Genomic DNA, 27,380 nt, shown 5'->3' on the forward strand with positions numbered 1-27,380 from the left:
TCCTGATTCATAACTCCAATCCAAATCCGTGACATGGACACACATGAAACCAGGTCTGTTAACACAACACTAATTACAGACTATTAACATGGCAGTTCTATTGTAGGGGGTTCTGTTTCTGCAGTTTGATGGCAGTGCAGAGCCGGCAACGCTAATAGAAGTCCGCCAGCTGATAGTGAGGGAGACAATGGCAGTGGGCTGTGGGGATCTGCGCCTGATCACTGAAGACACTTGAGCCGGAGCTTCTCTGGAGGTGGAGTGCTCGGTGGCTCACCCCTGCTATTTGCCCTGACAGGCACATCATTAAGGGTAATTTGTACATGTCGGCGGAGCGGTCGATTTCCGACTGGAGTGCTGCTACTTGATAATCACACATCAGGAGGAGAAAGGGGGACAGTAAGGAGGGGAGGGGCCCTCTGGAGCATAAGAAGACGGAGATGAAGAAAATGTTTGAAGTGGATGGAGCTTATTATATGTCCGATCATTAATTTTCCTTCGAATTCTAATTCCTAATGACTCCTAACCAAAGGAGTATCTTGCTCATGTGGATATCAGAGGGGTATTAAATCGAGCATTCATGTCTCCCAGTTTAAAAGAAACAACAGCAGATTTATAGGCACATTCTAATTCAGTGTCATGCTGTTCCAGTGAAAGATTTATTGTTGCCACCCTGATGTCAATTTCAGCACTTTAATTAAGTAGAAACTGATGCATTAGTTAGAGATCAAAGCAGTATGACATAATGCCTGAGGTGGGTAAATCTATCAATTAATTTCTGGGTGTTTATGGATCAGCACTGAGTTGATGTCTGCATAAAGGTTGTGTGATAACACAAGAGAAACAGAGATAACTCAGAAATATAATCACCAGCATTCGTAGCCTTAGACACCTATGATCACAGTCTTAAAAATATGATTTGAGAAATAAATCTCATTGTCCTACAGTCTAAACAAAGCCTCAGTGACTGGCTTCATACTAATGAAAATATCTTTCCACCCAGTGGAATAGTACTGGGAATTATCATGAACAAGTTATTTTTCCTGCAATGAGAACTACAGTCATCAAGCACAAAGGGACCTCATAGAATAAGCCTGCCAGGAAAAGCTGGTATTTATATGCAGTCCAATATGGGCCTTGGGGCCACTCATTGTCTGTGTAAAAAAAAAAGTTGCTGCAGGCTTGTGGGTAATGAGGTTCAAACAAACCACCAACTGGACTTACTGAAAATAGAAGTCTTAGCACCAAACACAGACACACAGATGTGTTAAGACTGTATGCCTCACCAGAACAAGATCAATCCTTCATTAAGAGAAAACAATGTACAATGAAATCCAGGTTGTTGTAGATGACTGCCCTGCCTACAGTATGAGAAAAAATGCCTGAGGTAGAACTATGCAAAACAGACATGGTAAATGAAGAACAACATGCAGGATACAAGGGCCCATGGGATACAAATGTGTTTTTATTGTTATCTTTTCTTGAGGACCCAAGAGATCACCGGTTTCTCAATGGTACACCACCAAAAGAAAAAAAGCTGTCAGTGCTTGCTAGAGTTGTAGCAGTTATTATACATTACAGTATTCTCTTTATATTATATACCTTTTTTGCATGTAGTTGGCAACACTTGGATGTCTACATCCCTAATAACTAGCACTGTAAGCTCGTTCCAGTGCTTAGCATCTTAAAACACACAGATACAACGGACCACATTTCATTCTGGGTATACGTACAGTGTGCTTCTTACTGTATATCCATAAACAAAACAACACACTCACCAAGGTTGTACCAGACGTCCATTTCCCCGCTAAGCGTTCGAACTTCAATTATACTCTGGCCCAGGAAATCATCAGATTCCCTCTTGAGACGCTGCTTCACCCTCGACTTGATGTCATCATCCTCGTCCCACACGCGCACTTTAATTCGGTCTGAGGAATTGTGGCACTCACTAGGGAAGATAGAAAATGAAAAAGAACATGTAAACTAAAGCATAATATAAGAGATGATGTAATATCATAGAAGATAATAGAGTTTGGTAAAAATGTATTAATTCTTTTTTTTAAGATTTAAAACTTCTTTAGCTTGCAGTTTTACATTCATACACACATTTTCTAACCATTTTAAGACATTTTGGTGACTTACAAGTGGAACTTCTCCTCCCAGACAGGATTTAGGTTGCCATATATGGTCTTGGTTCTCTTCTTGGTCTTGCCCACCTGAACAGTGACATATGGATCACTGGATCCTGTCTTATCCTTTGCCTGAAGTCCTTGGGCACAAACGACTGTCGCAGAGATGGAGAAAGAAAGGCTCAAGGAACCACCATTAGCATGAACAAGAATCACATGCTGTACTGCTGAGGTTGATGCAGTGGAGAAAACTTTGAAATCGTGGTTAAATCCATCAATTTTCTATCACTTTCGATCAATGAGATACCTGTGATGGTGATCTTGGCAGACCACTTTGAGGTGCCATCCAGTACGCTCTGCTTGATGGTCTTCATCTGCTGCGCATGCATGGTTTTGCTGATTACATACACTTCCCTTATAAGTTCAAAGATTTCGGGTTTGTTCCTTTCCCTGATCTTCATCCTATCTTTCATGGCCATGATAATATTCTGAGTGCGGTCCTCAGCTCCGTGCTTAGAACTCTTCTCCGCAGCACCTAAACATTTAACAAAAATGTATACAGATTAAATCCATGTTTGAACATACTGTGTTGTCTCACTGGTAGCAGTGCATCTGATTAACAATTTGGTGAAACACTCACAATCTTTTATATTTAACAAACTATTTATGAAACTTTGTTCCTACCTCATTAAGCGAACTAGGTTTAAATGAGTTTTTTTTTTTTTTTCTGGGTAGTACTCACGCTGTAGACAGTCAGCATTCAAAAGCTCTTGGCACTTCTCGTGGCACTTGACCCCACACTCAGAGCAACGCATTCCTTGGCGGGCTATTCCCCACAGCAGCCCCTCACACTCATAGCAGTACGTGGGCGTAGTGGCAGTCCACACCTCGAAGTTATGTGGTGTAGTGCAGGATATGGGATAGATGAGAGCCTGTAGGGTCTTCTTGTAGACATGCTGCTTCTACAGATGAGAGAATTATTATTAAATGTATGGAATTTCTCAATCAGTTATAGAGAGAAAAATGGCAAAGGCAGGGCACTTGAAATGATGATATTATTGAAGGCAGAGAGATTTTAATGTGTTTTACTCACCAGCTCCTCATCCTTGATTGAGGACCGTGCAGCCATGGCAGATGCAATTCCCGCCTTCCTGGCTTGGACAAGTGACTGAACAGGTGACAAAGGACATTTTGGCTAAGTTAGCATTTATTTAACACATATACAACCCACAACCAAGGATAGCTCAAAATATTACCATAATGACGATGATCAGATGGCTAAAAGGTGGTGGTGGTAGTGAGTAGGGTTAATTCTTACCATATGATCAGAAAACCCATGTGAGTATTATTAGTTTTAAGGAACTAGTGAAGAGGAGATTACTAAAGAGGATCAAGGTACACCAGTATCAACACCATAAAATAATAACTAATCCCTTAGCCACTTTTGTGAGAGTGTTAGTAGTGTATTCTACCCTTGTGCTTTTATTATTTGTACATGGCTGAGGAGGTGAAAGAAATACAAACTGAAAGGTGGGGTATGATTTGTTGAGTACATTCTAATGATAATATCAAGTAGGAGGAAAATCTACCCATTACCAAGAGGATGCATGCATTTAGGAGTTTTGTGATCAAACAGATCATCATGCTACAGACAAATGTTTGAGGCAACTACTGTTTTATTAGTCCTACTTGATATTTTGTACTTAAGTATAAAAGGGGGTGGCAACTGGTTTCTAATAACTTACCATAGCCTGACCAAGGAGAGTGAATGCATTCAAGAGAGTTGTGGGGAATAGTTTTGGGTTTAAGAGAGGAGGGAGAGAGAAATTAGCAGTCTGATTTCATATTTGACTCCACTTGTTGATAACAATCTCATCCCAAATTCAGCTCAAAGGTAAAAGAATAACCGTGACTTCTCTGGTGGTCTCACATAGAAAGACAAACACTCAAAAAGAAAGAACATAACAAACAAGATGACATATCACATACAGTATATATATAGCGAAGGAGTGACAGGTAAGTACTGACCACATCGCTGACCAAGGCGATTGGCTTCTTTTTACGCAGGTCTGGCATGCTGTCAATTCCATAGAGACCAGATCCACCACTATGCACCAACAAAAACAGTATAAAAGTGAATTAACATACAATAACACAGCAGTGCACAGCAGGGCTTTTTTTTTTTTTTACTGTAAACAGAACATGGTCACATTAGTTAATTAATAATTATTAGTATTAAATGCTCATTTATTGCTCATTTATTCAGTTCAATCAGCTTTATATCACTTACCCTGGTTTGACCCAGGCCTGTCGATCATTGGGTTCTTCATCTCGAACCTACGAGGTTTCAAATTTGAGAATTTAGGCTGATGACTTACAAAGGCTGACACGTGGCAGTATATGACAAGAAGGGGGTAATGCAAAGTTGCATTTGGTTGAGTTTAACCTCTCTGATGTTACAGAGCATGCAATGTAAAAAAATAAAGAAGAAGTGATGATGTCTTAATGTGGAATGCAACAGTGGACCAACATTGTGGGCAGACATAAAACAGACTGTTATAAGACACACCAGATATCTCAGAAGTAGATAAAAACAAACATTTGCAAGGATTTCACAAAGGCACCAAAATTGTGACTGGGGACTGAGTACACATATAATTAGTTATTTTACGTTTTCCTCAAAGGTAAAGTCTTTCATCAGTGTCTGCGTATCTGCCTGGCAGATGACAGAAGTTTAAAGTGGAAATTCCTCCGAGGTTCACTCTCACAGTATACATTTTTGATTCCGTTTGAAAAACTTCTTTGAAAAACATGAAAGCAGCTGCAGAACAGTAGCATTAAAACATAACTGAAAAATTGTACTGCTTGTACAGCTACACGAATGAAACCAATGATAAACCTGTTGTTTTTTGCTTGTTGCTTTTAAACTTGATGATTTGGAATGCACACAAGCATTCTCTTTGACAAAGATAAGTAATGTAGAGAGGGAAAAAAAAGAAGAACAATTATCCGACAACAATCAAATTAAACAGAAAACAATAAATAACTGTAGCTAAAATATGGAGCTAATATTATATTAATAACCTGATTGTCTTCTCTCCCACACTCTGCAAACAAAAAAAGATCACAGAAAAATTAGATGAAGTCTGGAGTAGTTATAGTTGAGCAAACCACTTTAAGCATATTTTCAGGATGGATTTAAAGAGACAACAAACCAACTCATGATTCTTAAATCACAATCAACAAACCAACTCATGATTCTTAAATCACAATCAACAAGTGTTTATAAATATACGTGTATATATACATTTAATCTCAATATACGTACATTTAAATCAGCATTACATGCAGATACAAGATTAATTACTTGCTGTAATTGCTGGGCTTACAAGTGAAGAAAGAAAATATCGTTAAATATACCTGGGATAAACTCATCTTGAGATTGGGAACCCTGAGACCCTTGGGAGCCATGGGACCCCTGAGCAGATCTGGACAGTCTATGACGGGTTTGCCTCTTTTCCCTCAGAATGCGCTGGAAATTAGCTATACGCTCTTTGTGACTGGCATCAGTAGGCTTTCCTTGATTTGTGTCATCAATAATATGGTTTTCCCTGATTGGACTTAACCGCACCTCATCAGTACTGAGCACCGGACCCAGTGGACTCTCACCCTGCCTTGCTGGACAACAGTCTGGTGTTAAGTCGAGGTTGGACAGTTCCCCATCTGTTGGACATTCTCCTTTGCACTGCGAAATCTCTACAGATTTATATTCAGTTGGGGTGCAGGGAGAAGGGCTTGCTTCATGGGGAGACACTTGAAGAGAGCATGGCAGATTCTCACGTGTCTCACTGCAATCCACATAGACTGAAACCTCACTGTCCTCCTTTGGAGTGCCAAACTGAGTGTGATTTTCTGTCAGACTAACTTCTCCCTCTGTATACTCTTGACTGCTGTGCTCCTGTACAGTGGCCTGTCTGACAGGGGATGGAGATGCTTCAGAACCATTATCATCTTTCACATCTTCAGGATTGCCTACTTCCAATTTTTTTAGCGCTCCTTTTAAAGCTGACCTGAAAGTGAGTACAGCCTTGCTAAAAGTTGTTACATCAAAACCTACATTGGGGCTCTTGGCACTCTCAGAATCTATTTCAGAAGACTCCTGTGACAAAGATTCTTCTGCTCCATCCCTGGAGATGCTAGGATCTGTCCACTCCCTGTCCAAACTGTCAGCAGATCCGAGATCAAGTGTGTCACAAGAGGACCGACAGTCATGGCATGGTGAATGTGGTTCCAGGTAACCATCATCACAGTCAGTCAACAGCACAGTGGAGCAACTCAGACTCCTGGAGGGCTCACTACCTAGTTCATTTGCACAAGCATCCATGGTGTGGTAACCAGAACTACGTGAGTACGGGCAGTTTGCTGAACAATCGCACTCTAAGTTTTCTTCCTCGGTTTGTCTGGGGGGCCGCCAGTCCAAGATACCGGAAGAACCTGAAGGAGAGTTGTAATGGTGTCCAAACAGCAATGAGAGATGCTCAGAGCTGTTGTTTGAAGAATGACCTGGTGTGCTACTTTGTGTCTCCTCTGTAACACGCCTGTCCCAAACACCAAGACAATTCTCTAGTTCTTCTGCACTGTTTGCACAAGAGCAGATATCTTCCTCACTCCAACCACCTTCTCCACTAACACTGTGCTGCATATCAACAGAAGTCCAGCTGACATATTCTGTATCACCAGAGAGAAAGCCTGCTTCTGGACAGTTGGAACTGTGACATGATGACAAAGAGCTGGAGCTTTGGTAGCCATGACCACAATGAAGCTCAAGATAGCATGGGTCAGGTTTTATAGGGACTGGCATGTTCATGTTTGAACTCTGCTCTGAGTCCTCTTGGTCTGTTTGCTGGTCTAATTGGAGAGTGACTCTGTCAGTATGCCATTGTTTGGGTGATTTGTAAGATGAGTCCAAATCTTTTCCACAATCTTTGTGATCTAACAGTGGATTGGTGTCTTTCCCGTGAAGAGATGTTATGGCATCCTGCCTACCCAGGCTTCCTCGCCTGACACGAGGTGTCTGAGAAACAGGACTAGGATGAGGTGCAGCTGAAGCCCCAGAGCACAGCTCACCTATTTCACTGAGCACTGCATCTACACAGCAAGATACTTCATCCACCGAGCCTCGCACAGATGTTAGATACTGCCTCAGGTCAGAAATTTCCTCTTGGATCTTGTTGATGCCTTTAAGCTCTTTTAAGATATGTTCCACTATGTTACTCGAGTCTTGCTCTGCCTCCTCATCCTCCTTCTTTTCTTCATCTCTGATCTCTTCGGTGGGCCTAGGTATAGTGTCCTTCGCAACCCCAATGTTACCCTGGCATTTAGAACTGCTGTGTTCCCCAGATGGGGTGAGTTCAGCTTTAGTGCAGGTAGTGTCAGCTGATGACAGGTCATGAAGGGAGTTATCCTCTGGCCCCTGTAGGCACTTCTGCAGCTTTCTGCGCAGGCTTTGCCCCACTTTGGGGCTTTGTGATTTTTTTTTCTGCAGGTCTCCCCTTTTGGGCGAGAGCGGAAGTAGCTCTGACTTGTGGGGTTTATCCTGTCCACTGAGGTGATCTCTAGGGTACATCCCTGAGAAGTGACTCTTGATCAGCTGTTTCCACACATGGACAAAGTACTGCCTCAATGCTTCCTCTTTATGGTGGTGTAAGCATAAGCCAACATTTTAAACTTCAAATGACCGAGTGCCTGCACCATGACTGACAAGAGAAAATAATAAAAAGTTATTTTGTTGACAAAGCAATGAAAACTCTGAGCACTGATCTGCATTTGTTGTGTGTCAATTAAATACACTCTAGTAATCTTATATGGTTGTTAGCTCTGTTATACCTTCATTCTGCACACCTGAATGAAGAAAATCGTACATTTTGTATGCTGCTTAAAAAAATGAAATGCATTTTCCATTCATATTTTATATTTTGGAATGGAAGTGGAATAAAAACAATTAAGCAACTTGTTTCATCATCAAAAGTATTTCTTTTGAATTTACTGAAACTTAATTTTTTTTATGACCAACAGACCAGACAGTTAAAAGAGAAAAGAACAAGAAGTAATTCTAATACGGACACTTTGTGTACTAGTTAGTTAATGTTTCAACAGAATATGAATTAGCTTTAAAAATGGGGCAGAATGCTGCTTTACTTGCAGATGAAAGAGTCTGTGTAATACATTTAAATCCTACATATTTGAGGCTACTGTGAGACAACATTACTTAGTACAGTATAGAAATAGTATAGACAGTGATGCTTTAACTGACCGCCTCTCAGTCAGACTAGCAACTTGAAGAATGAACACCATGCAGCTGCTTAGATCTCTGTAATTAGGATGCTTTGGAAAGGCAGCTCAGTAATTAGATGACAGGTCAATTCTCTCCTCTAAGGCCATGTCATTCTTTCACACCCATACCAGCTGCACGGCTTGATAGCTCTGACCTATCACCTACAGTGTACACACTAAAGGGTTTATTAAATGCCCCCCCAAATTTTTAGAAAAACTTTTAGAAAACATTCATATAAAGCAGAATGTTAATCTTTTATCTGTCTTTAATTATTTATTTATTAAAAAATAAATAAAAATAATAAATAGGCTGCAGGCTAAGCAGGTCTCCTAATTATGTTCTTAGGTTTTAATTACAGCCTTAAAACACGGATCACGAAGGATGCATGATTTCTAGGTATTTTTCTCCACAGTTTAATTAACAAGGTGACTACAATTATGATTACAAAACTGTGCCATAGCTTTTGTTTTGAAACGTGGATTTCATTAAGTAAATTATTTCAGTGTATAGTTGCTAATTACATTAACCCAGCCCTGCACTTGAGGTCTCCAATACGCACTTGAGCAGTGAAGGTGTGTGTTAGCCTGATAAGGGTTAAAGGCAGAAAAGTATAATCAGACCTAGAGTTAGAGTTAGAATGTTTCCCATCACTACTCAATTTGAAATTAAGATGATGAGCATATCAGCAAAATGGAATCGAGCTATCTGAAATTAACAGGAAGCAATATGCTTCCTAATAAGTTATCATCTGTTAATGCATATTGTACAATACATCTGCTGCATAACACATTTAGTATTACCAAATAATTAAAAAAAACAAACAAAAAAAATATTTAGATACACCTATTTAGATACAGGATCACTGGCATTTTTCATAAATGGTGATGGTCAGTGATTTATTAGTTAACTATCCAGGATAAAGAAAGGTTGAGGGTAGTTGGGGTCAGGTCCATTTTCAAGGCCAGTCATAGTAATAGCCTGCGGCAATGTCTTTTCTCTCCTTAATAAATGGTCTGTGGCCTGGATAAAAGACATCTTGCTTTTTAAGTTGGATTCTTATCAAAGAATGACATTTGCTATGAAAATTTGGATCAACTGCTTACTGAAACAAGCTAAAATTCAGTCAGTTCTGTAGGAGTACTAAGACACAGAAGACCTAAGACCTTTTCTATGTACATTACACAAACATATTGTTCGGTATAACATGTATTATTTAATGAATGTCTATGCAAACTTAAGACTAAGTGCCTAAAAGGGCAGATATATATATATAAAATGTAAGCCTTACCTTATAGGAAAAATATCTGATCAAGAGCAACCTGTAGATATCATCTTGCAAGACCCATTAAATCCGCATGGAGGGTGGCTCAGCAGATAAGTAATAGTACTTTCCCTCTCGTTCTTCAAAATGGGTGTATTATCAAATGTCTTTCCCTGTCTGAACCAAACTAACAGACCTTCTTTAACTGACAGAGATGGAGAAGTGCTGAATCCCTGATTTCTACTACTGCAACGGCAAGCACGACAGTGGTAGACCACGATCACACAGCAGTTCACCCTCAGTTAAGTAGCCATCCGTACTTCCCTCCCACCCTCTTGCATGCTTTCTCTGCTCTCTCTCCTTTTGTCCTCTGGCAATGTACTGCAAGCACAGAGCTAATCTGAGGCTGTGAGACCGCCAGCTCTCAGTCTCCTTTTTTCTGTGTTTCTGTGTCTGCCAGTTGCTGATATTTGTGATTTTTCTCTTTCCATTCATAAAAAGTCAAAAGACTCCTCATAAACATCAGTATTGCTTTGTTAATAGAAAACTGTAAAGAGAAAGGAATTTCTATTCAAATATTGCAGCTCAGTCATTTCAAATATAGGTATTGAAACTGATATTGGAAATGTGTCTGGCAGCCTATTCCACCTCCTGCTCTAGATTTGCCCCCCTGTGTCGAGGAAACTGACAAGCCACACATCTCTATTGTATTGTTTGAATGTAAACAAGCATGAGATGATGTTATACAGCGTCAAAGTCAAGCATTTATATCATGCTGCTCACTGTTTAGCTGCTAGACAGATTAACAACCAATTCTAAATCATTACAATCATTTAGACTTGTCTTGAGTGTTTCCCTTCGCCCTGTAATAAATAGCACTTACAGAAAGACAGCTTTCACCTTGCTTTCCATTTATATTCATGTCTTCAATCAGCCATCATTTCAGTACATGCCCGTCTCATGTTCGTCCATGCAAACCAATCATGATAATGGAGCCAAGCGAGCTTCTATATGAGCTACTCCTTTACTGTTGTGTCATAAAAAAGCTCAATTAAGGGGATGAAGCCAGTTAGGGTTGAGAGACTGAGGTTTTCATTATGACCACGATTTCAGTTTGGATAAAATTTGAGTCAATATCGGTTTACAAGCACAGGATATCAATTTTCCAGAATTGGTATTGGAGATTGCTTTCCTCTATTTATCAAATAAAATGATTTCGGTAAACACCCCATAACTTCTCAAAGCACATTCGATAAGACTTTCCGTTCAGTATGCATTTCCTTAAAAAAATAAATAAAAAAACATTCTTTTCATAGAAAAAAAAGAGACTGGACAGGTTTTTTTTTTTTTCCCAAATAAGACAAAAATTCTCAAAGTGTAAACTCTACCCTGCGGAACTACAATACCAATAGCATCTCAGTGTTCCGGTGCTATATATGTACTTAAATTAGGTAATATACATTTGGCACAAAATTGTCCCCTTTGTAAGCAAATGAGTTGTATTGCAAAAAAGGTCAAATTCAATAATACCAGTGCTAATAGCCACGCACATTTTGCCGTAAATTATTAGCATCAGAGCTGGTATTAACTTAAGCACATGTATTAAGCGAATCACACCTAGACTTTCTAGTGATCATTGCAGATTATTGTAGCCACAATCACAGTACAAAATGTGGACAGATGGCACAGACAGTAGAATACCTGATATTAATAATGAGGGAATGAAACTGGAAAACAACATAAAACCTACTGGTGTAAGAAAAAGAGAGGTTGCTTGCACGCAACAGTCCAGTAGAGGGCAGAATAGTAGAGAAAACAGTCACACCAAATAAACTGACAAAACACTCAATGCAGAATGAGTTCTAGAAAACTGAGAGGCATCCAGCGAATAGAAACTAATGAAAGAGCAGGGGAAGTTAATAGATAATTAAAACAGTTATAATTAGAACAAGTTCTCTTTCAAATCAAACATTTTAATTTATGAGTAGGAAGTATTATTCTTGCAACTGCATTTCTAACATTTTATTTTACTCAAATGTAGCTTGTCATGTGATATGCTACTTCAATACACCTTAAGGACAAATGTTAATAGGACCAATACAGAAAATTGCAAATGAACATTTATTATCCGGGAATTTATCATAACGACACTGATGATACATGGTCCAGCCATATATTATGTTTCCACCTTGTCTTGTTCTCCTCTTCTTTGGCATTGTCTTGCCTGCTGTGTTCTTGACGTAAAGCTTCCTTTTATAGGCAGCCACATGGACAGTTGCAAAGCAAGGGCAAACTGCACTAAGCTGCAAAACATTATAAGGTGTGTTTGCACTGAAATATCATAAGCACAATAAATTCCCTCACTGATAACCCAGAGTGAGAGAGGGAGAGTGGTCAGATACCCTAAAATTAATTATAAACACAATATTACTTAAAAACTGCATGTGTTTGCTGGGCAGCTATAGCATAAATGAGCAACCTTATGGCTTGGCTGAAATTACAATATTATATGCACAGGGTTAAACTAAAATCTATTCCACTCCATCTAAACTTGAAAATTAATTCCGGGGTGCCTTTGGTGAGGCATTGAATAGCTAGGCTATCAAAAATCTGTATGTGCACCCCATAGTTCCCAAGAAATAATGGGTGTAAGTGTGAGGGCACAGAATTGCAAAGTATTGTTGCAGAAAAAAATAAAGAATTGCAGTTATAATATTATTCTAAAAATGTTTAGTGCATAATCTTAAAAAACCAAAGAGGTTAAACTCAACCATTTTCAAAGAATTGCCAGCATCAGTATGTCAGAGAAGGAAAGATGAGAGTAAGAAATTCAGGCTTCAGAGGTGATGAAAGAACAGATATTGGTGGAAGAACTGAAGTGAAACAATGCCTACCTCCCGGAGCTGAACCCTGACTTTATTGATGGCCTTCAACCAACGAACTCTCGATGGAGAAAAGGGTAATGGTGGCCCATCATCATGAAACCTTGGTAATGTAGATTTAGGAGGAAAGAGTCAGAAAGAAAGAGAGATAATCTCTCAGTTCCTATGCATCTTTGTTATAGCACATACAAAACTGGGTGAAATTATAAGTAAAAATCATACCTCAGGAGTTTAGAGGACCCTCTCTCTGATGGAGCATCATTTTTCAGGACTCGTCCTACTTCAGGGGACAGCCTATGTATCTCCTGCTCACCGATATTAGTGTGACCATTGGTGGGAAGATGTCCATTGGTGTGTGGCTGCCCATTGGTGGAGGGGTGAAAGCCAGTACTGTGGTAAGAGTGGAAGGACTCCTCCAGTTCTGACCCCCCAGTGCTCTCCTGGCCAGCCTCACTAAGCTGGGAGCTGGTCTGGCTCAGGTTTCCTGATGACCCAAAGCGACTACTTTCCACTGGACTACAATGGTGAGAGAGTAATAGGAGGAAAATATTCAGAGTCAGATATACTTTTTTAAATCATTAATCAGAACTGGTCACAGACTATTTCTAAATGAGTTTGGTGGTTTATATTTTTTTCTTCTCGTGGCTAGATAAGTGGGGATTGTTACATAGAACTAATTTTAAGTAGTTTTTAGAAATTGTTTAAATTTTCTTTTATACTACCAAACAATTAATATTTTTGGGCTGTAATAAACCCCACCTATCTACTACAAATTGTGTGCAAAAACTATTGAACTAATTAGCGAAGGTCTACTTTTTGTTTATAACCTCTCTAAATGATCAATTGGTAAAGCTACACACACAGCACATAATGCCCTAAAAAAAATACCCAACCTCGCTGGGGGACTGTTGCATGTTGGAAAATAATGAATATGTGAAAACTGTCTTAATGTGCTTGCACATTATGCAGCACATATGTTAATGTTAATATTAGAGTTGCATTTTCAAAATAGAATCGGCACATATAAAAATATTCTCTATGTTGTAGTATGTGGTATAAAACCCTAGCCTTTACTAAAAATGGATATATTTCTGCACACAATTAGATCTGCATATTTTATCATTTTCTTTAACCTGTCCACAAGACAAAACGCATACAGCATATGCTAGTAAGTAAACTGACAGAGACACAGGTATAAGGTACAGATTAATAACAATAAAATACGCAGAATTGAACTGTGCATTTCAGATTTTGCCTTTTATAAAGTGGCATTTCATACACAGAATTCAGATTGCCTACATTTATATTGTCTGAATTTCTCTTAAGGATTAAATGGAATTTCAAAAACAGATGGACAGAATACATTTAAAATAACTTCCACCTTATAAAATAATACAACACAGATGGTATGAGGAATTCCAGTTTCAAACAAAATGTACATAATTTTGCAGATATATCTCCAGCTTGTATTTAGATTTTTATAGCCTAGAATTACAGTGGTCCCTCGTTTATCGCGGGGGATACGTTCTAAAAATAACCCACAATAAACGAAATCCGCAAAGTTTTACAATTATTATACATGTTTTAAGGCTGTAAAACCCCTAACCACACACTTTTATACACCTTTTTACACGCATTTTGTACAGTACTCCCTTAGTTAATCAGGACGCAGAACACATGTGCGGTTCTCCCTTAGCCAATTTAGGACGCAGAACACAATGCGCGTTCATACTGTACAGTACGCTGTAAAAAAAAGCATGCAAAATTACACAAAAAAAATCAGCGAAACAGCGAGTCCGCGAAAAGTGAACCTTGTTATAGCGAGGGACAACTGTATATCTTTTATCTCTCTTTATTCAACTAAAGAATAAATGCATTCACTTGTAAAGTGTTCATTTTCATAAAAATATGTACATTTTGTTTTGGAATTCTGTTGACATGTGAAATTATGTAGATGCTCCAACAAAAAATACCTATATCAAGGAATACATATGCACGCACACAAACCAACAACAAAAACATATACTCAAGCTAAGATACTAAATTAAACTATTTAGGATGGACGGACTGCAGTGCTGGACAGGGATTACATTTGTTGTCAATATCAATGCATCATAAATGGTGGGAAGAAATGCCATTTATTATGCTTTTACTAGCCTTTTTGTATTCAATAGATCCTTCTTGGACTGGTTGTCCAGCTGCACTCCAGAGGTAGGACCTGCAGAGGGGTGTGTTTCTACAAGACTTTCCTTGTCCTTTGGGGTCAGGGATGCTGAAGGATCTACTTCAGGAGTGGAGATGCAAATCTGGGGGTTTGTGATATCATCTGTGGAACCTACCGATTCAGTCTTTTGGGCATCAGATGTTGCAACCTTTTGTACAGTCTGTGCTTGATCACTTGTTGGCTTGTTGGTGGTTTTGGATTGAGATGTTATAACTGGAGCTGCTTGTGGTTTGGGTGGCTCTGCCTGCCAAGGAAAACTTATTTTTGTCCCAAATAATGAAGTGGTGGGTGGCTCTTGTTTTCCAGCAACAGGTTTTTCCTCTTGAAATAGACCTCCAGAAAGGGTTTTTAATCCTGAAAATAGACCACCTCCTTCAGTCTGAGGCATTGATGGAGCACTTGACAGCATTGGTGAAAATAGGGATCCAAGAGATTTTCCTGCATCACTCTGTGTCGAAATAAAACCAAACAGAGTCTTTGCTTGAGGTGGCTCTGCATTGTTAGGCAACTGATTAATTGGAGGAACTATATTAGTATGTGTTTCTTGGTTATCAGGTGGGACTGATTTGTAATTTTCTTTACTCTCTGGGTCTCCTTTACTGACCATAGGCTTCTCATCTATCATCTCTCCCTCAGCGGCTGACTTTTCTTTTTCGGTGTTATCTACCTGATGGGTAGGGTCACATGTTGTGCTTATTGGAGCACTTGTGACAGCAGAAGCTTCTGGACAAGCTGCCTCAGATACGACAGCACTACTATTTGTGAGACTGCTCGATGATTCTTGATTGTTATCTGGTAGGGTTAAGTCCACTATTTTTTTTGTGCCAGTCTCAGTGCCAGGTGGAGATACATGGGGTGGCACACTTTCATTTGTAATCTGTACTTGTGGTGTAGTGCAAGGTGTTGGCTTGCACTCAGCTGGCATTGGTTCAGATGGTTTAGGTGGCTGTCCCATACTCCCAAATAAAGATCCTCCAATTCCCCCAAGTATTGATGCTCCAGTCTGTGGGCCTGCAGTCTGAGCAGTGACTCCTCCAAACATTCCTCCAAGTAATGAACCACCAGGCTGCGCTGTTGCAGCAGAACCTCCAAACATACCACCTAGTAAGGATCCACTAGTCTGGGGACCTGGAGACTTTGCAGTGGATCCTCCCCCAAACATCCCACCTAATATTGACCCTCCAGTTGTGGGGGTGGCAGTTTGAGGACCGGACTGAGGAGCAGATCCATTGAATAAACCTCCCAGTAAAGATACTCCTGTCTGGGGAGCTGCTGTATCTGTGTTAGACCCACCAAAAATACCCCCTAATAGTGATGCTCCAGCAGCTTGGGGTGCTGTTCCACCTAGTCCAAAAAGTGAGTTATTTTGCTGTTGCTGAGGACCTTCATTGGGTGCAACTGATGGTTTGAAAAGGGAGGACATAAAACCTGTAACTGTATCAACTGATGAGTCACCAACAGACTTCTCTGGCTCTGGAGGCTTTTGTTGTCCCTCGACCATAGCACTTGCTGACTGAGTAGCTGCTGTTTCTTCTTCTACTTTAGGTATTGTTTTATCTTGACTCGACCGACCACTTTCAAGCTCTGATTTTGCAGATTGTTGTACTTGTCCATAGATTTCAGATTCTTTAGACTGTATATCTATAGCACTTGGCTTTTCAGCATCTTGACAATGAACCTCTTCTATGACACTGGCAACAGATTTGGGTAAGCTCATCCCAAGACACTGAACGGTTCTGTCAGTTTGCTGTACTGTTGCAGTAGCAGTATCAATTACAGACCTTTCAGGACCCACTACAGCTGAAACAGTTTTACTGTCATCATTGGATTCTGGTACACCTGAAGCAGTGTTGGTAAGAGGTGTAGTTATTATTTTCTTGTCATCATTAGATTGTGATGTAGCTGATCCTTCAAGCTTTGAAAGTAAACTTTTATTAGGTATCTCATTAGGAGCAGAAGGTTGAGGTGAAATGCCATGCAAAGGAGATGCACCAGTCTCTGCAGTAGGTGTTTGAGAAGATGATCCCCCCAAAATCCCCCCTAATATAGAGCTACTATTTGGGGATGTTGAATTTTGGTTTGCAGCCCCACCAAACATTCCACCAAAGGATCCACTAGTTTGAGCTATAGTTGAAGCTGCTGATCCTCCAAAAATCCCACCCAAAATAGACCCTCCAGTCTGGGTCCCAGCAGCCTGGGGAGCAGATCCACCAAATAAGCCTCCAAGTAAGGATGCTCCAGCCTGAGGTCCTGCTGTCTGAGGAACAGATCCTCCAATCTTAGTGGAACCAACTTGAGGAGCAGTCTGAGCAGTAGACCCTCCAAATAAGCCACCTAGTAATGATCCTCCTGTTTGAGAGGCTGTTTGGGGTGAAGAGCCTCCAAACATTGCACCTAAAAGAGAACTTCCAGGCTGAGAAGAAGGCTGAGGGGCAGAACCTCCAAACGCAGAGAACAAACCTTTGGCTGGTGTTTCATTGGGGCCTGATGATGCAGTTGCAGACCCTGTAGGTGAAGGGCTGGGCCCAGAAAATAATGAAAGTAAACCTTTTCCTGGACTTTCTGCAATGAATCCAGCTGGTGAGGATGGAGTCTGTAGACTTGATCCACTGATCATGGACAGAAGGCCAGAAGCTGGTGGTTCTTTAGAGGAAGCAGAATCCTGTGATGTATCTTCTGTTTCTTTTCGCACAGTGAAATGTTCTGTATTTGGTTCTATAGAGGCAGTATCGGTGCCTTCAGTTGTGGCACACTTTGTAGTATCTACAGTGGTGGATGGGGTACCATGCACTTGGCTTGATATTTCAGTGGTAGCTGATGGCACTGGGACATTGCTACTAGAAACAGATGACATTTGGGAAAGTCCTTGTAAAGACGTAGTTGTTGGATCTTTAGTAGAAGTAACAATAGAAGATGATGAACTAGGAATTTGTTGTGGAGGTGACACAATGTCACTAAAAACAGAGAGTATGCTCTTTGCAGGTTCTTTGGGTGCTGCAGTCCCTGGGGAAGTAGACAAAGTTGCACTTCCACCGGCTCCTGGTGTTTGAGGAGCACTAGGCCCACTAAACAAACCACCCAATATTCCTCCAAGAACAGAGGTGGCTGGCTGCCCTTGTGCTTGAGGTTGTGCTTGTGGTTTAGATTGTTTCTGAGGTTCCCCTTGTATTTGAGTTTGTGATTGAGCTGGTCTTTGTTGAGATGACGATGCTGGTGACTGAGGTTGTGGAGGACTTGGATCACTAAACATTGACAACAGTCCCTTCATTGGGCTTTCAGTTGAATTTGATGACCCAGGGAGAATTCCCCCTAGAAGGGATCCTGTTTGGGCTTGAGACTGTTGGGTGCTCGAACTGCCAAACATTGAAAGGAATCCTGCATTTGGGGGATCTTTTGGAGGAACAGTTCTTTGTTGTGGTACCTCAGCGGCAGACTTGGTTTGAGAAGGAGGCTGAGGAGGACTTGGTCCTGCAAACATTGATAATAAACTTTTACCAATTGATTCCTGTTGAGGTGGTTGGGGAGCTGCACTTGGTGGCAACGGCCCAGTATTAGGTGAAGCCTGTGGAGGATTTGGCCCACTGAACAATGATAATATACTTTTACCCAGTGATTCCTCTTGTGGAGCTGTAGCTGATGCAGGTGCTTCATGTGGAAGTCCAGATTGGGCAGCTGGTGTTGATCCTGCTAGCATTTCTCCAATTGAAAATCCAAACAGTCCACTAGATGATTTTGTTCCTGCATCATGTTTTGGCTGTTCTGCAGGTTGCACAGTTTCTGACTGGCTTGTAACAGGGCATGTGGAAGAATTAGGAGAAATTGCTTGAGACATATTTTTGTTTGGAGGTTGGAGGTTTTGTTTGGAGAGCTGAAGTGTACCACTTTGGCCCATTGTTTTTTGTCTCTGTATACCCTTAGGTCTAGATGCTGATGTCAATGAACCTTCTGTAACACTAGGTTTCATTTGCTGCTTCTGTGGTGTAGAGGGCTCAGTACTAAATAGGCTGCTAATTGATCCAAACAGATTTGAAACTCCTGTACCCTCCGAATTTGAAGGAGTAGTGCCTGGTAGGGAAGAAGTGCTGCCAGTTTTGCTCTGCTGATTGGAAGATATCTGAGAGCTTTTCTGGGGATCTGGCTTTGGTTCTTCTATTCCGACTGCAGATTTCAGGAAGTTCATGAAGCCTGCCTGTGGTTGTTCAGAGGGTTTATCCACTGGTACATCCACTGCCTTATCAGCTGTAAGTTGTGCAGGTGGTCCAGGTTTAATGAGAGATTCTTTTGATCCTGAAGGCACTGTGACATTGGGCTGTGGTGGGGTTGCTTGTTGTACCACAGTAGCCTGACGTGACAGTCGTGGTTTCTGTGAAGTTGTATGTGATTGTACAGAAGGCTGAGTCAGTGGAGTACTTGTTGGTATTGTGGGCAAAATTCTTCCCTGTGTGGTAGCTGGCCTCTGGATTTGTTGTTTAACACTTTCTGGCTGACTCACACAAGCAGTAGGTTCTTCTTTGATGATCTTTGACTTCAAACTTTGGAAACCTGATGAAAGAATGTTCTTCGAATTTTTGTCAGAAGCTTGATCGCCAGAGGATATGCTAGTTTTGTTTATTTCTACCTCTGATGCTTTTCCCACAAAAGAAGATATAAGTGAAGACATTTTTTTTCCTTGACGATTGGGTTGTACTTCTCCTGGAGACACTCTCTTCCTCCATTCCTCCTCCAATACATCATCTACATGTTTCACTGTAACCCCAGTGGATGAGCGCCGCCGTTGGGTAGGTTGATAACAGTTGTAAAGTAGCTGCTGATTTAAATTTGCAGTAGGAGTAGAGTTCAAGGAAACAGCAACCTTTTGAGCAAGAAAGGTCTTAATTTCCTGGTTGTTCCAATGAGGGCCTATGTGGTTTTTATTATGACAGGAAAGGTCAATAACATCTTTGCATTGGTCTTCATAGATGAAACTGGGCTGTCTTGGTTCCATCCTCACTTTGTTTAATCTATAAGATGTGAAATCTACATCTTGTTGCCCTTGTGACAAGAATGAATTTTCAAACATTTGAGAGAACTGCTCAAGATTTAAATTCATGATCTGATTTCCTTTTCTATAGGCGGAAGACAAATCTAGGGGGGCATTAAGAAGTTGAGAATCACAGTGATCTTGACCAGGTAGCCAAAGAAGCTCATCCTCATTGAAAAGTGGAATTTTGAAGCCACAGACACAAACCATTTCATTGTGCAGCCAAGCACTTGGTAAACCATCTAATTTCTGTGCATTTCCCCAAGACTCACCTTCGGGGGCACACGCATATACATATTCACCCGCTGCATCTGTAAGCAAAGCATAAATGTATTCATGATCTGTATAAACAAAGTAGCCACAGTCACCATCTTCTGCTGGCCACCACATTCCTTGCTCCAAAAGTGCAAGCCACTGCTGATACCATTCAGTGTCTTCGAGGTATAGGGAGTCTTCTGTTTCAGTTTTGGCCCTTGTAGGATAGTCTGAATTTGCTGGTCTATTCACGTTGAACTGACCCTGATTAATCATGCCATCAGTATGAACATTTTGTAGGACTGCATTATCCATTCCATATTGCCAGTTAGCCGAATAAGATAAGCTTGGTGCAGTCTCCTCATAATAGCCTTCATGATATGAAATACTATCCAAGCTGTACATACTACCATCATTGAAAGATTGCCATTTCCCAAATTTTGCATTGCTCCGTTTTGTAGTTAAGTTCAATGCTCCCTCCTCATTAGATGTATATTCTATTTTCCCCAAGTTTTCATGACTGTTCCATAATTTCCTTTTAGGATATGGATCATTATTACTGTGTCTTATCAACTGATAAGGTCCAATTTGCTCTTGGTGACATGGTGTAGAGGAGTTAAATGGCTGATATATATTTGAGGAGCTGCAGTGAACAGCAGATGCCTGTAATGATGCACTTTCACAGCTCTGTCTATACACTTGATCCTCTCCCTGGATTTGATCATTTAGAGACTCATTATGAAACTGCTGCCATAAAGCACTTTCACGGATCCACTGATTTTCATCATAAGCGGGACTCAATCCATAAGGAGACAACTGATCTTGGTAAAGATCTTGCCTTGTAGCTCCATACAAAGAAGAATTGCTTCCACCAATACATGGCTGCGTGTTCATGAAAGAAGTTGTATGCTTTTGTAAAAGGGAATTAACATTTCCTGTACTATAGGCCATTGGATGAACTGACTGAAGTGAGCAAGAATTATATAAGTGACATAAATTGCCTGTACTAATTGAGGAGTATGTTGGCTGACTCTGCAGAGATCTTGCAAAAGTAGCTGATGTTCTTAAGTCTAAACTCTCATTATCAATTGAGGCAGGTGCACTAATTAAGGCATGCCTGCTGTGGCCTGGATTGAGATAATCTGGAAGAATTTTTTGACCCCTGTCCGTTCCAAAGTCTGAAGCACTTTTTAACATGTCCACAGATAACTGTGTCGAGAGTGTCTTTTCTTCTGTACCCTGACGTGGTGTTTCTACTTGTTGATGAATAGATGGGTCCTCAGTTATACTTTTGTTAAATAGTCCAGATAAAAACCCTTTCTGGGCAGTTTGTGGAATAATCCTCTCCCTTGCTGCATGTTCCTGTGATGATTGTGGTGTTATATTAGTGCGTAACTGTGTTTGTAGTGGGATCTGCATTGTGACTGTATTATCATTGGCTTTCTGATGCAGTGATTGTACTGTTGATGTCTGGGAGATTGTGTCGGTATTTTCAGATGTTTTTTTTAATTTGTTAAACAATCCTGAGAAAACTCCAGATTGATTTCCTGACTGTTGTGCTTCAGTCTGGCTGCTTGGCACTTTGGTTTGTTGTTGTGTCTCGTGGATAATTTTGCCCTGCTGTTGTTGAGATATATGTTCTGGCGAAGATTTAAATATTCCAGAGAGAAGACCAGTTGCTTGGGTTGCTTTCTGTGTTGAGCTATTTTGTGGTTGACTTTCATTGAAAACTGGGTTATCCCTTGCTCTTGTCTGCTCATGGCTGGATTTACTAGGGGTAATTCTGTGTTGTTGAGCTGATGGCTGCTGTTGTGTGTTTACATTATCTGCTGAAGCAAATTTAAGAAGCCCAGATAAAAGACCACCTTGTTGGGATGGTCGTTGCTGGAGTGGAACCGTCTGTTGTCGAGTAAACCCTGGTTTACTTGTCTCCTGTTTGACAACTTTATGACTTGAGGCTCTATTCCCAATATGTGGTCCTTGGTTTGGATTTTGCCTACTCTGTTGATTGAAATCCTCTTGATAATGTTGAACACTGCTTTGTTGGTGCTGAACTGTTTGGCTGCTTGAAATTTTCTCAGTGGATGCTAATTTAAGCAAGCCAGACAACAGCCCCTTTTGCTGAGGTTGTGTTTGAGTTTCATCCAAACTCTGCTGCTGACCCGGGTAATTATAAATAATGTTCCTCTGCTTTTCAGCTTCGGGCGGCTGTATGTTTTGTGGTATATTTTCTGTTGATGAAAACTTCAACAACCCTGAAACAAGGCCCCCTTTCTGTTGAGATGAAGAATGTTGTTGTGGGGGAGGGTGATGTGGAAACTGTGGGGAATTACTGCTCTTGGCTGGTTGATTGTTATAGGAAGCCTGCTGTGGCAAACTGCCTGATAGGTCGCTTGTAGAGCCAAATTTAAGAAGTCCAGATAGCAATCCACCTTGTTTAGGTTGATTAGAGCCCATATGAGGTGTTTCCTCTGTTGCGCTCCCTCTGAAAAGACCTGTCAAAAAACTTTGTGATTCAGGCTGATTCTGAGCTTGATGCTGCATTCCATGATAGGCTGTTGTTGGTTTCTGATTTGATATATGCTGTGCATGTGAGCCAGATGGCACTTGGCTGTTCTGAGATTGCTGAGTACTGATCAAATTCTGGTTTGAACTAGAGGGACCAGAGGTAGGGTTAAAAATGCTGGAAAACCATCCTTTCTCTGCGTTTTCCTGGGGCACAGCCGAATTCTGTGTCAAGGTGGTCGAGGTTGAAGCTGAATCGTGATGTGATTGCACTGGATTCTGTGTGTTGATGGAGGCACTGACATTTTCACTGGATGTAAACTTTAAAAAACCAGAGAGGATTCCTCCCTCTGCCTTGGGACATTCCTGAGTGGAAACATTTTCAGAGGAGAGGAATGGTAGTTTAAGCTTACTACTCAATGATGGGTCCTCCATTGGTTTCTCAAGTTGGGGATCGTCTGTGGATCTAATCACTGGATAAACTGCCACAGGTGGAGCTCTCTGAGGTGGAACAGGGACAACAGGTGTGATCAATGAACTTAATGACTTCTTCAAAGGGCTAAAGAATCCCTTGTCTGCAGATTGTGTTGGGCCAATTGGCTTTGCTGGCCCTGGAACAGGCACGTTTTCTTGTTTGTTTATCGTTGGATTTTGTCTGCCATATATGTTGTCATCTTGTTTTTGTCCCAAATGTTTCTCTTGTGATGAACTTCTTAATTGGTCTGATCTCCCTCCTCCTTCTGCTGTCATCGGTCGTTTACCTTGATGAACATCCCATTGTGTATGGCCTTGAGAATATGTGGACTCTGGTATTTGTTTGTAATCAGTTGAGTTCCCACTATCTCCTGATGAAAACAGCTTTAGAGGGTTCAATTTCCCCAACACTGTGTTTCCTGGAGCACTTTGAGTTTTGGTTACAAACTCAGGTACATGTTCTTTAGTAGTTGTTTTAGTCTGACACCTTGCAGGAGCTTTTGTTTCTTGATTATGGCATTGGGACTTGGCATCACGTGGTGGCTGAGAAGGCAAAGAACCTAATGATTTTTCAGGAGGATTTTCTACTGGAGATACAACAGCTACAGGAGCTGAGTTATTTCCTTTAGGAATAAAGGACAACAATTTTGTTAGTCCAGATTGTGAGGGTTGTGCTTGTGAAGATGTGGCAGGCTGTTTGGGGCCTCCTCCAACTCTATCAGTGAGAGAACTAAATAATGAGCTCATAGCAGTTTTTACTCCTGAAATATTCTGATCAGAAGGAATGTGTGTTTGGGTTTCTCCTCTGAGATCCTTTGCTGAACTATTTTGGTCCTCTCCAAAAGAATCGGTTATATTGCTGCCTTGAGAGGATAGCCTAGATTTGCTTGATTTAGGAAGAGAACCGTACTTGCTAATTTCCTCCTCTTTCTCTGCAAGGTATTCAGAAACTGTTTCAACTAGACACTGGAGCTCATCCATAGGGTCTACATATTCATCACTTGGTTCCTCTACAGGAGAGAGCATTGCCTCTGTAGTCCATCCCCCAACTTTAGCTTTTCCACACTTCTTCTCTCGACCCTGAGAATTTTCTGTGTGGCTCTCGTAAGAGAAAGGATACCTGTCTTTGTAATGTTTTGTGTTCTCTAGGTGAAAATCTTCTGCTGTAAAGGCAATGTCACCATTATCCTCCTCTGCTCCTATAGAGTATTGCACATCCTCAGAATTCTGTAAATCAAAATCAAACCGTGCCCTTAATCTGGCATCTTGCTCTTTTTTGTAAGCCATGTAATTTTCCAAAGTGTGGTCTAGCTCATTTTTAGCCCACATCCTTGTCTTGTACAGAAGCCCATTCTTGTATGGCCTGAGGCATGATGTCATACGCTCCTCCTCTTCCTGCATCTCCGCTACCTCCCGCATAAACAGCTCCCCTCGCTTCTCACGGAGCAGTGCAAGGTCAGAGGGAAGAGCCTCTTCCCTCGTTTTGTCCGCTTCTTTACTGAGCAACCTTTCTGGGTCCCTTATCTTTTTCTTTCGCCGCCGATCAATAGTGTCATAACCCTCAGGGTAGGTGGCAGGCAGAAAACCACTGCGCTGAGTATTTTGACGGACAGACGTGTGTGATAGCTCAGGGTAGGGTCTTCCCATTCGGAGGATAACGTTGTCCTCCTCATCGTCTAAGAAATCACTCAGCTGAGGCTTGCCCTGCCCTTTGTATTTGTTTTCCCAATCTTCAACACCCATGCCAGAATCTACAGGTATAATTCTGATCCTTCCTTTCTGGTTTAATGATCTAATTTAGGTTAATTAATATATTTAACAAAAGGGATGGGAAAGGATTCAGGGACAGAAAAGAAGAAGCAAACATAGAAGAAAGAAATGCAAACACAAGTTAAGCAGTATGATAATGGAGAAATTAAGATGAAATGAACAATTTCAAGCAAATGTGAAGATGCAAATAAGCTCTTCATCTTAGTAATGAAGAGCATAATAATAATGTACTAATAATAATGTAATTAATGTACATAATATAACATTACAAGCTAAATACATAAATGGTAGTTATTTGTTGCTTGTAAGATTTGAGGACACCTTTTATTACATTATCAGAAAGCTTGTAAATGGAATAAATGTGTATGCAAATGTGAAACTAGGTGTGTCAGTATGTTTTGCATGTTAAATGCATCCAGTAACCGTCATGTTTCTCATCACTTCAATGCTCAGCCTGCTCGTTCAAGAGAAATCCATGTTAAACCAGCACCATATGGCATACATTGAACAAAGTTTTTAATCACCAAGGAAACGCGTGTGTATGTGACTGACCCACTCCCTCTACGTGTCACAGAGGGATTTTGTCTGTGATATGGCTAAACCAAGTTCAGAGCCTTTCTACTAGGAACTTTAACCAACACAACAGACCCTCAAGACAAAGATAAATTTGAACAATGAGATTTCCCTGGATGTAATCCCATTTTTCTTCTGATGTAGTATTATCCGGATCAACTCCCTATCAGTCCACACAGGCAGACTTTCGGCAGTCTCACTGGTACACATGTAGTCCATGACAATCCAAGAGTGCACAAAGTAGATTCCATGCACAAGTTTATTTGTCTTATGGACCAAAATCGGCCTCAAAACAGCTGTGTAGTGGCAATAATCATTTTTTTATTATTATTGTTATACCAGTAATATTACGGATATTGTATTTTCCTCTAATATTCATATTATTTCAGTGTAAAAACAATTTTAGTCATGATCACCACACACATTTTTGTCCATTCTGACCGCAATCGTACTAAGCAAACAGTCTAAGAGGACTGCTAGGTGCACAACCGCAAAAATATGACTTGAAAGCAGGAGAGAGCTGAATGCAGTTAGGCTGAGGATACAGAGTGTGATAAATTCCATTCTGTCTACAGTACAGAGCCCTCCTGGTTGACTGAAGCATCTAAATGAACCATCTACTACAGAGCAAAGGAAGCCAGCTCACAGACAAAAATAAAAGCACAGAGCTCCAGCCATGTTAGATTCTTGATCAGACAAACTATGCAAAGGGGAAAAAAAATGACACTGCAAAAATACTTATAATACTCAGTTTTTGCTCCTCAACTCATGGAGAGGAGGGTTAACAAAACAAAGTGCAAATGTTTATTTTGCTGCAATGCACACGATTCCACAGTTGTACTTAATTAAGTAATACCTCAAAACTGAACGATTTCAGTTCCATAGTACTCTGCCTATGTGTGTGTGACTGTGTGACAAGAGTTTCATTTACAGAGCGAGCGAGGCTTTGTATGGGTGATTCTGTGTATGTTCTGTCTACCTCGTTCCTCTCTGGTCCCTGTAGTCGAGGTCAAAACTGTGGACAGAGTCTGTGCAGGAGTCTGGGTGGTGCTGCTGCCGGGGTCCCATGGGATACTGGTGCATGGACGAGTTGGGCTGAGCCGTCGTGTGGTAACGCGGAGGCAGGCTGTTACTCGTCTCACTGCGATAGTCACTATCCCGGTCATCTACAGCGCTGTCCTGGTCATCCAGAGCTGAAACAAGCAACAGGATGAATAAATTAATGAATAATGTAATCTTTCCTGAAATATTAGTAAGTGTGTTTCATGTGACAGCGAACATTTTTTTATTTTATTTTTTTAAATGCTTATCATTAACCCATGTCAAAGCAGGAGATGCATCCTAGTAAAGATTTTGCCTAAACTGAAGAGCACTGAAAAGAGCTGAAGAAATAAGGAAGAGGGTGCCAGGTTAGTATGGCGGTTAAGAGGATAAAGGTCATGCAGTTTCAAAAGACTATATCCCTTTGTACATGCAAGATCTCCGGCTGCATGGAAGAAATTGCCTGCTCTTAATCTGTGTTATCTCATAAATATGTATATAAATAAGTAAAAATAAGTTTTATGGATACAGCTGCAGTTGTATATAATTAGGTACTTCTTGTTTGTCTATAATAAATTAGATATAAAAAGATATAAAAAATGTGAAGAACAAATTTAATTCAGTTGTTACCACAGTTGTAGTAATAGTTGATAAGAAGAGCACCTACATTTATAAATCTTTATTGAAAATGATCTTGCCAACCTCAATGATGACCCTTAAAAATTCATTCATAGTTTATCTTTTCAAAGTGATAAAGTGAGAGGGTGAAGAGTAAACTGATTCTATTCATATCTCTTAGAGTGACGAAGTAGAACAGCAAGACGTCAAGGTGACGTTTAAATATAGTTAAGCAAACACTGCCCCCTATCAGTTAAGTAACGCACCTGCAAAGATTTGATAAGGGCTCCGGTTCTG

General features: G+C 40.6%; 1 protein-coding gene across 5 annotated transcripts in view; it reads right to left on the reverse strand.

Annotated features, from left to right (window-relative positions):
• unc13bb (unc-13 homolog Bb (C. elegans)) overlaps positions 1-27,380 on the reverse strand; it is a 63,058-nt gene that overhangs the window by 15,150 nt on the left and 20,528 nt on the right. For 3 of the 5 annotated variants that reach the window (XM_027278601.1, XM_027278599.1, XM_027278602.1), the window contains 11 exons: positions 26,404-26,617; positions 12,826-13,119; positions 12,616-12,706; positions 4,417-4,463; positions 4,155-4,233; positions 3,872-3,877; positions 3,220-3,294; positions 2,869-3,088; positions 2,434-2,661; positions 2,140-2,281; positions 1,776-1,945 (listed from right to left, as the gene is read on the reverse strand). In XM_027278601.1, coding sequence (XP_027134402.1) covers positions 1,776-1,945; positions 2,140-2,281; positions 2,434-2,661; positions 2,869-3,088; positions 3,220-3,294; positions 3,872-3,877; positions 4,155-4,233; positions 4,417-4,463; positions 12,616-12,706; positions 12,826-13,119; positions 26,404-26,617 — 1,566 coding nt within the window. The remainder of the gene's footprint in view (positions 1-1,775; positions 1,946-2,139; positions 2,282-2,433; positions 2,662-2,868; positions 3,089-3,219; positions 3,295-3,871; positions 3,878-4,154; positions 4,234-4,416; positions 4,464-12,615; positions 12,707-12,825; positions 13,120-26,403; positions 26,618-27,380) is intronic. The other 2 variants (XM_027278600.1, XM_027278603.1) reach the window with 1 other exon arrangement.

The sequence above is a fragment of the Larimichthys crocea genome, chromosome IV (genome assembly GCF_000972845.2).
Source record: "Larimichthys crocea isolate SSNF chromosome IV, L_crocea_2.0, whole genome shotgun sequence".
Classification (NCBI taxonomy): Eukaryota; Metazoa; Chordata; class Actinopteri; family Sciaenidae; genus Larimichthys; species Larimichthys crocea.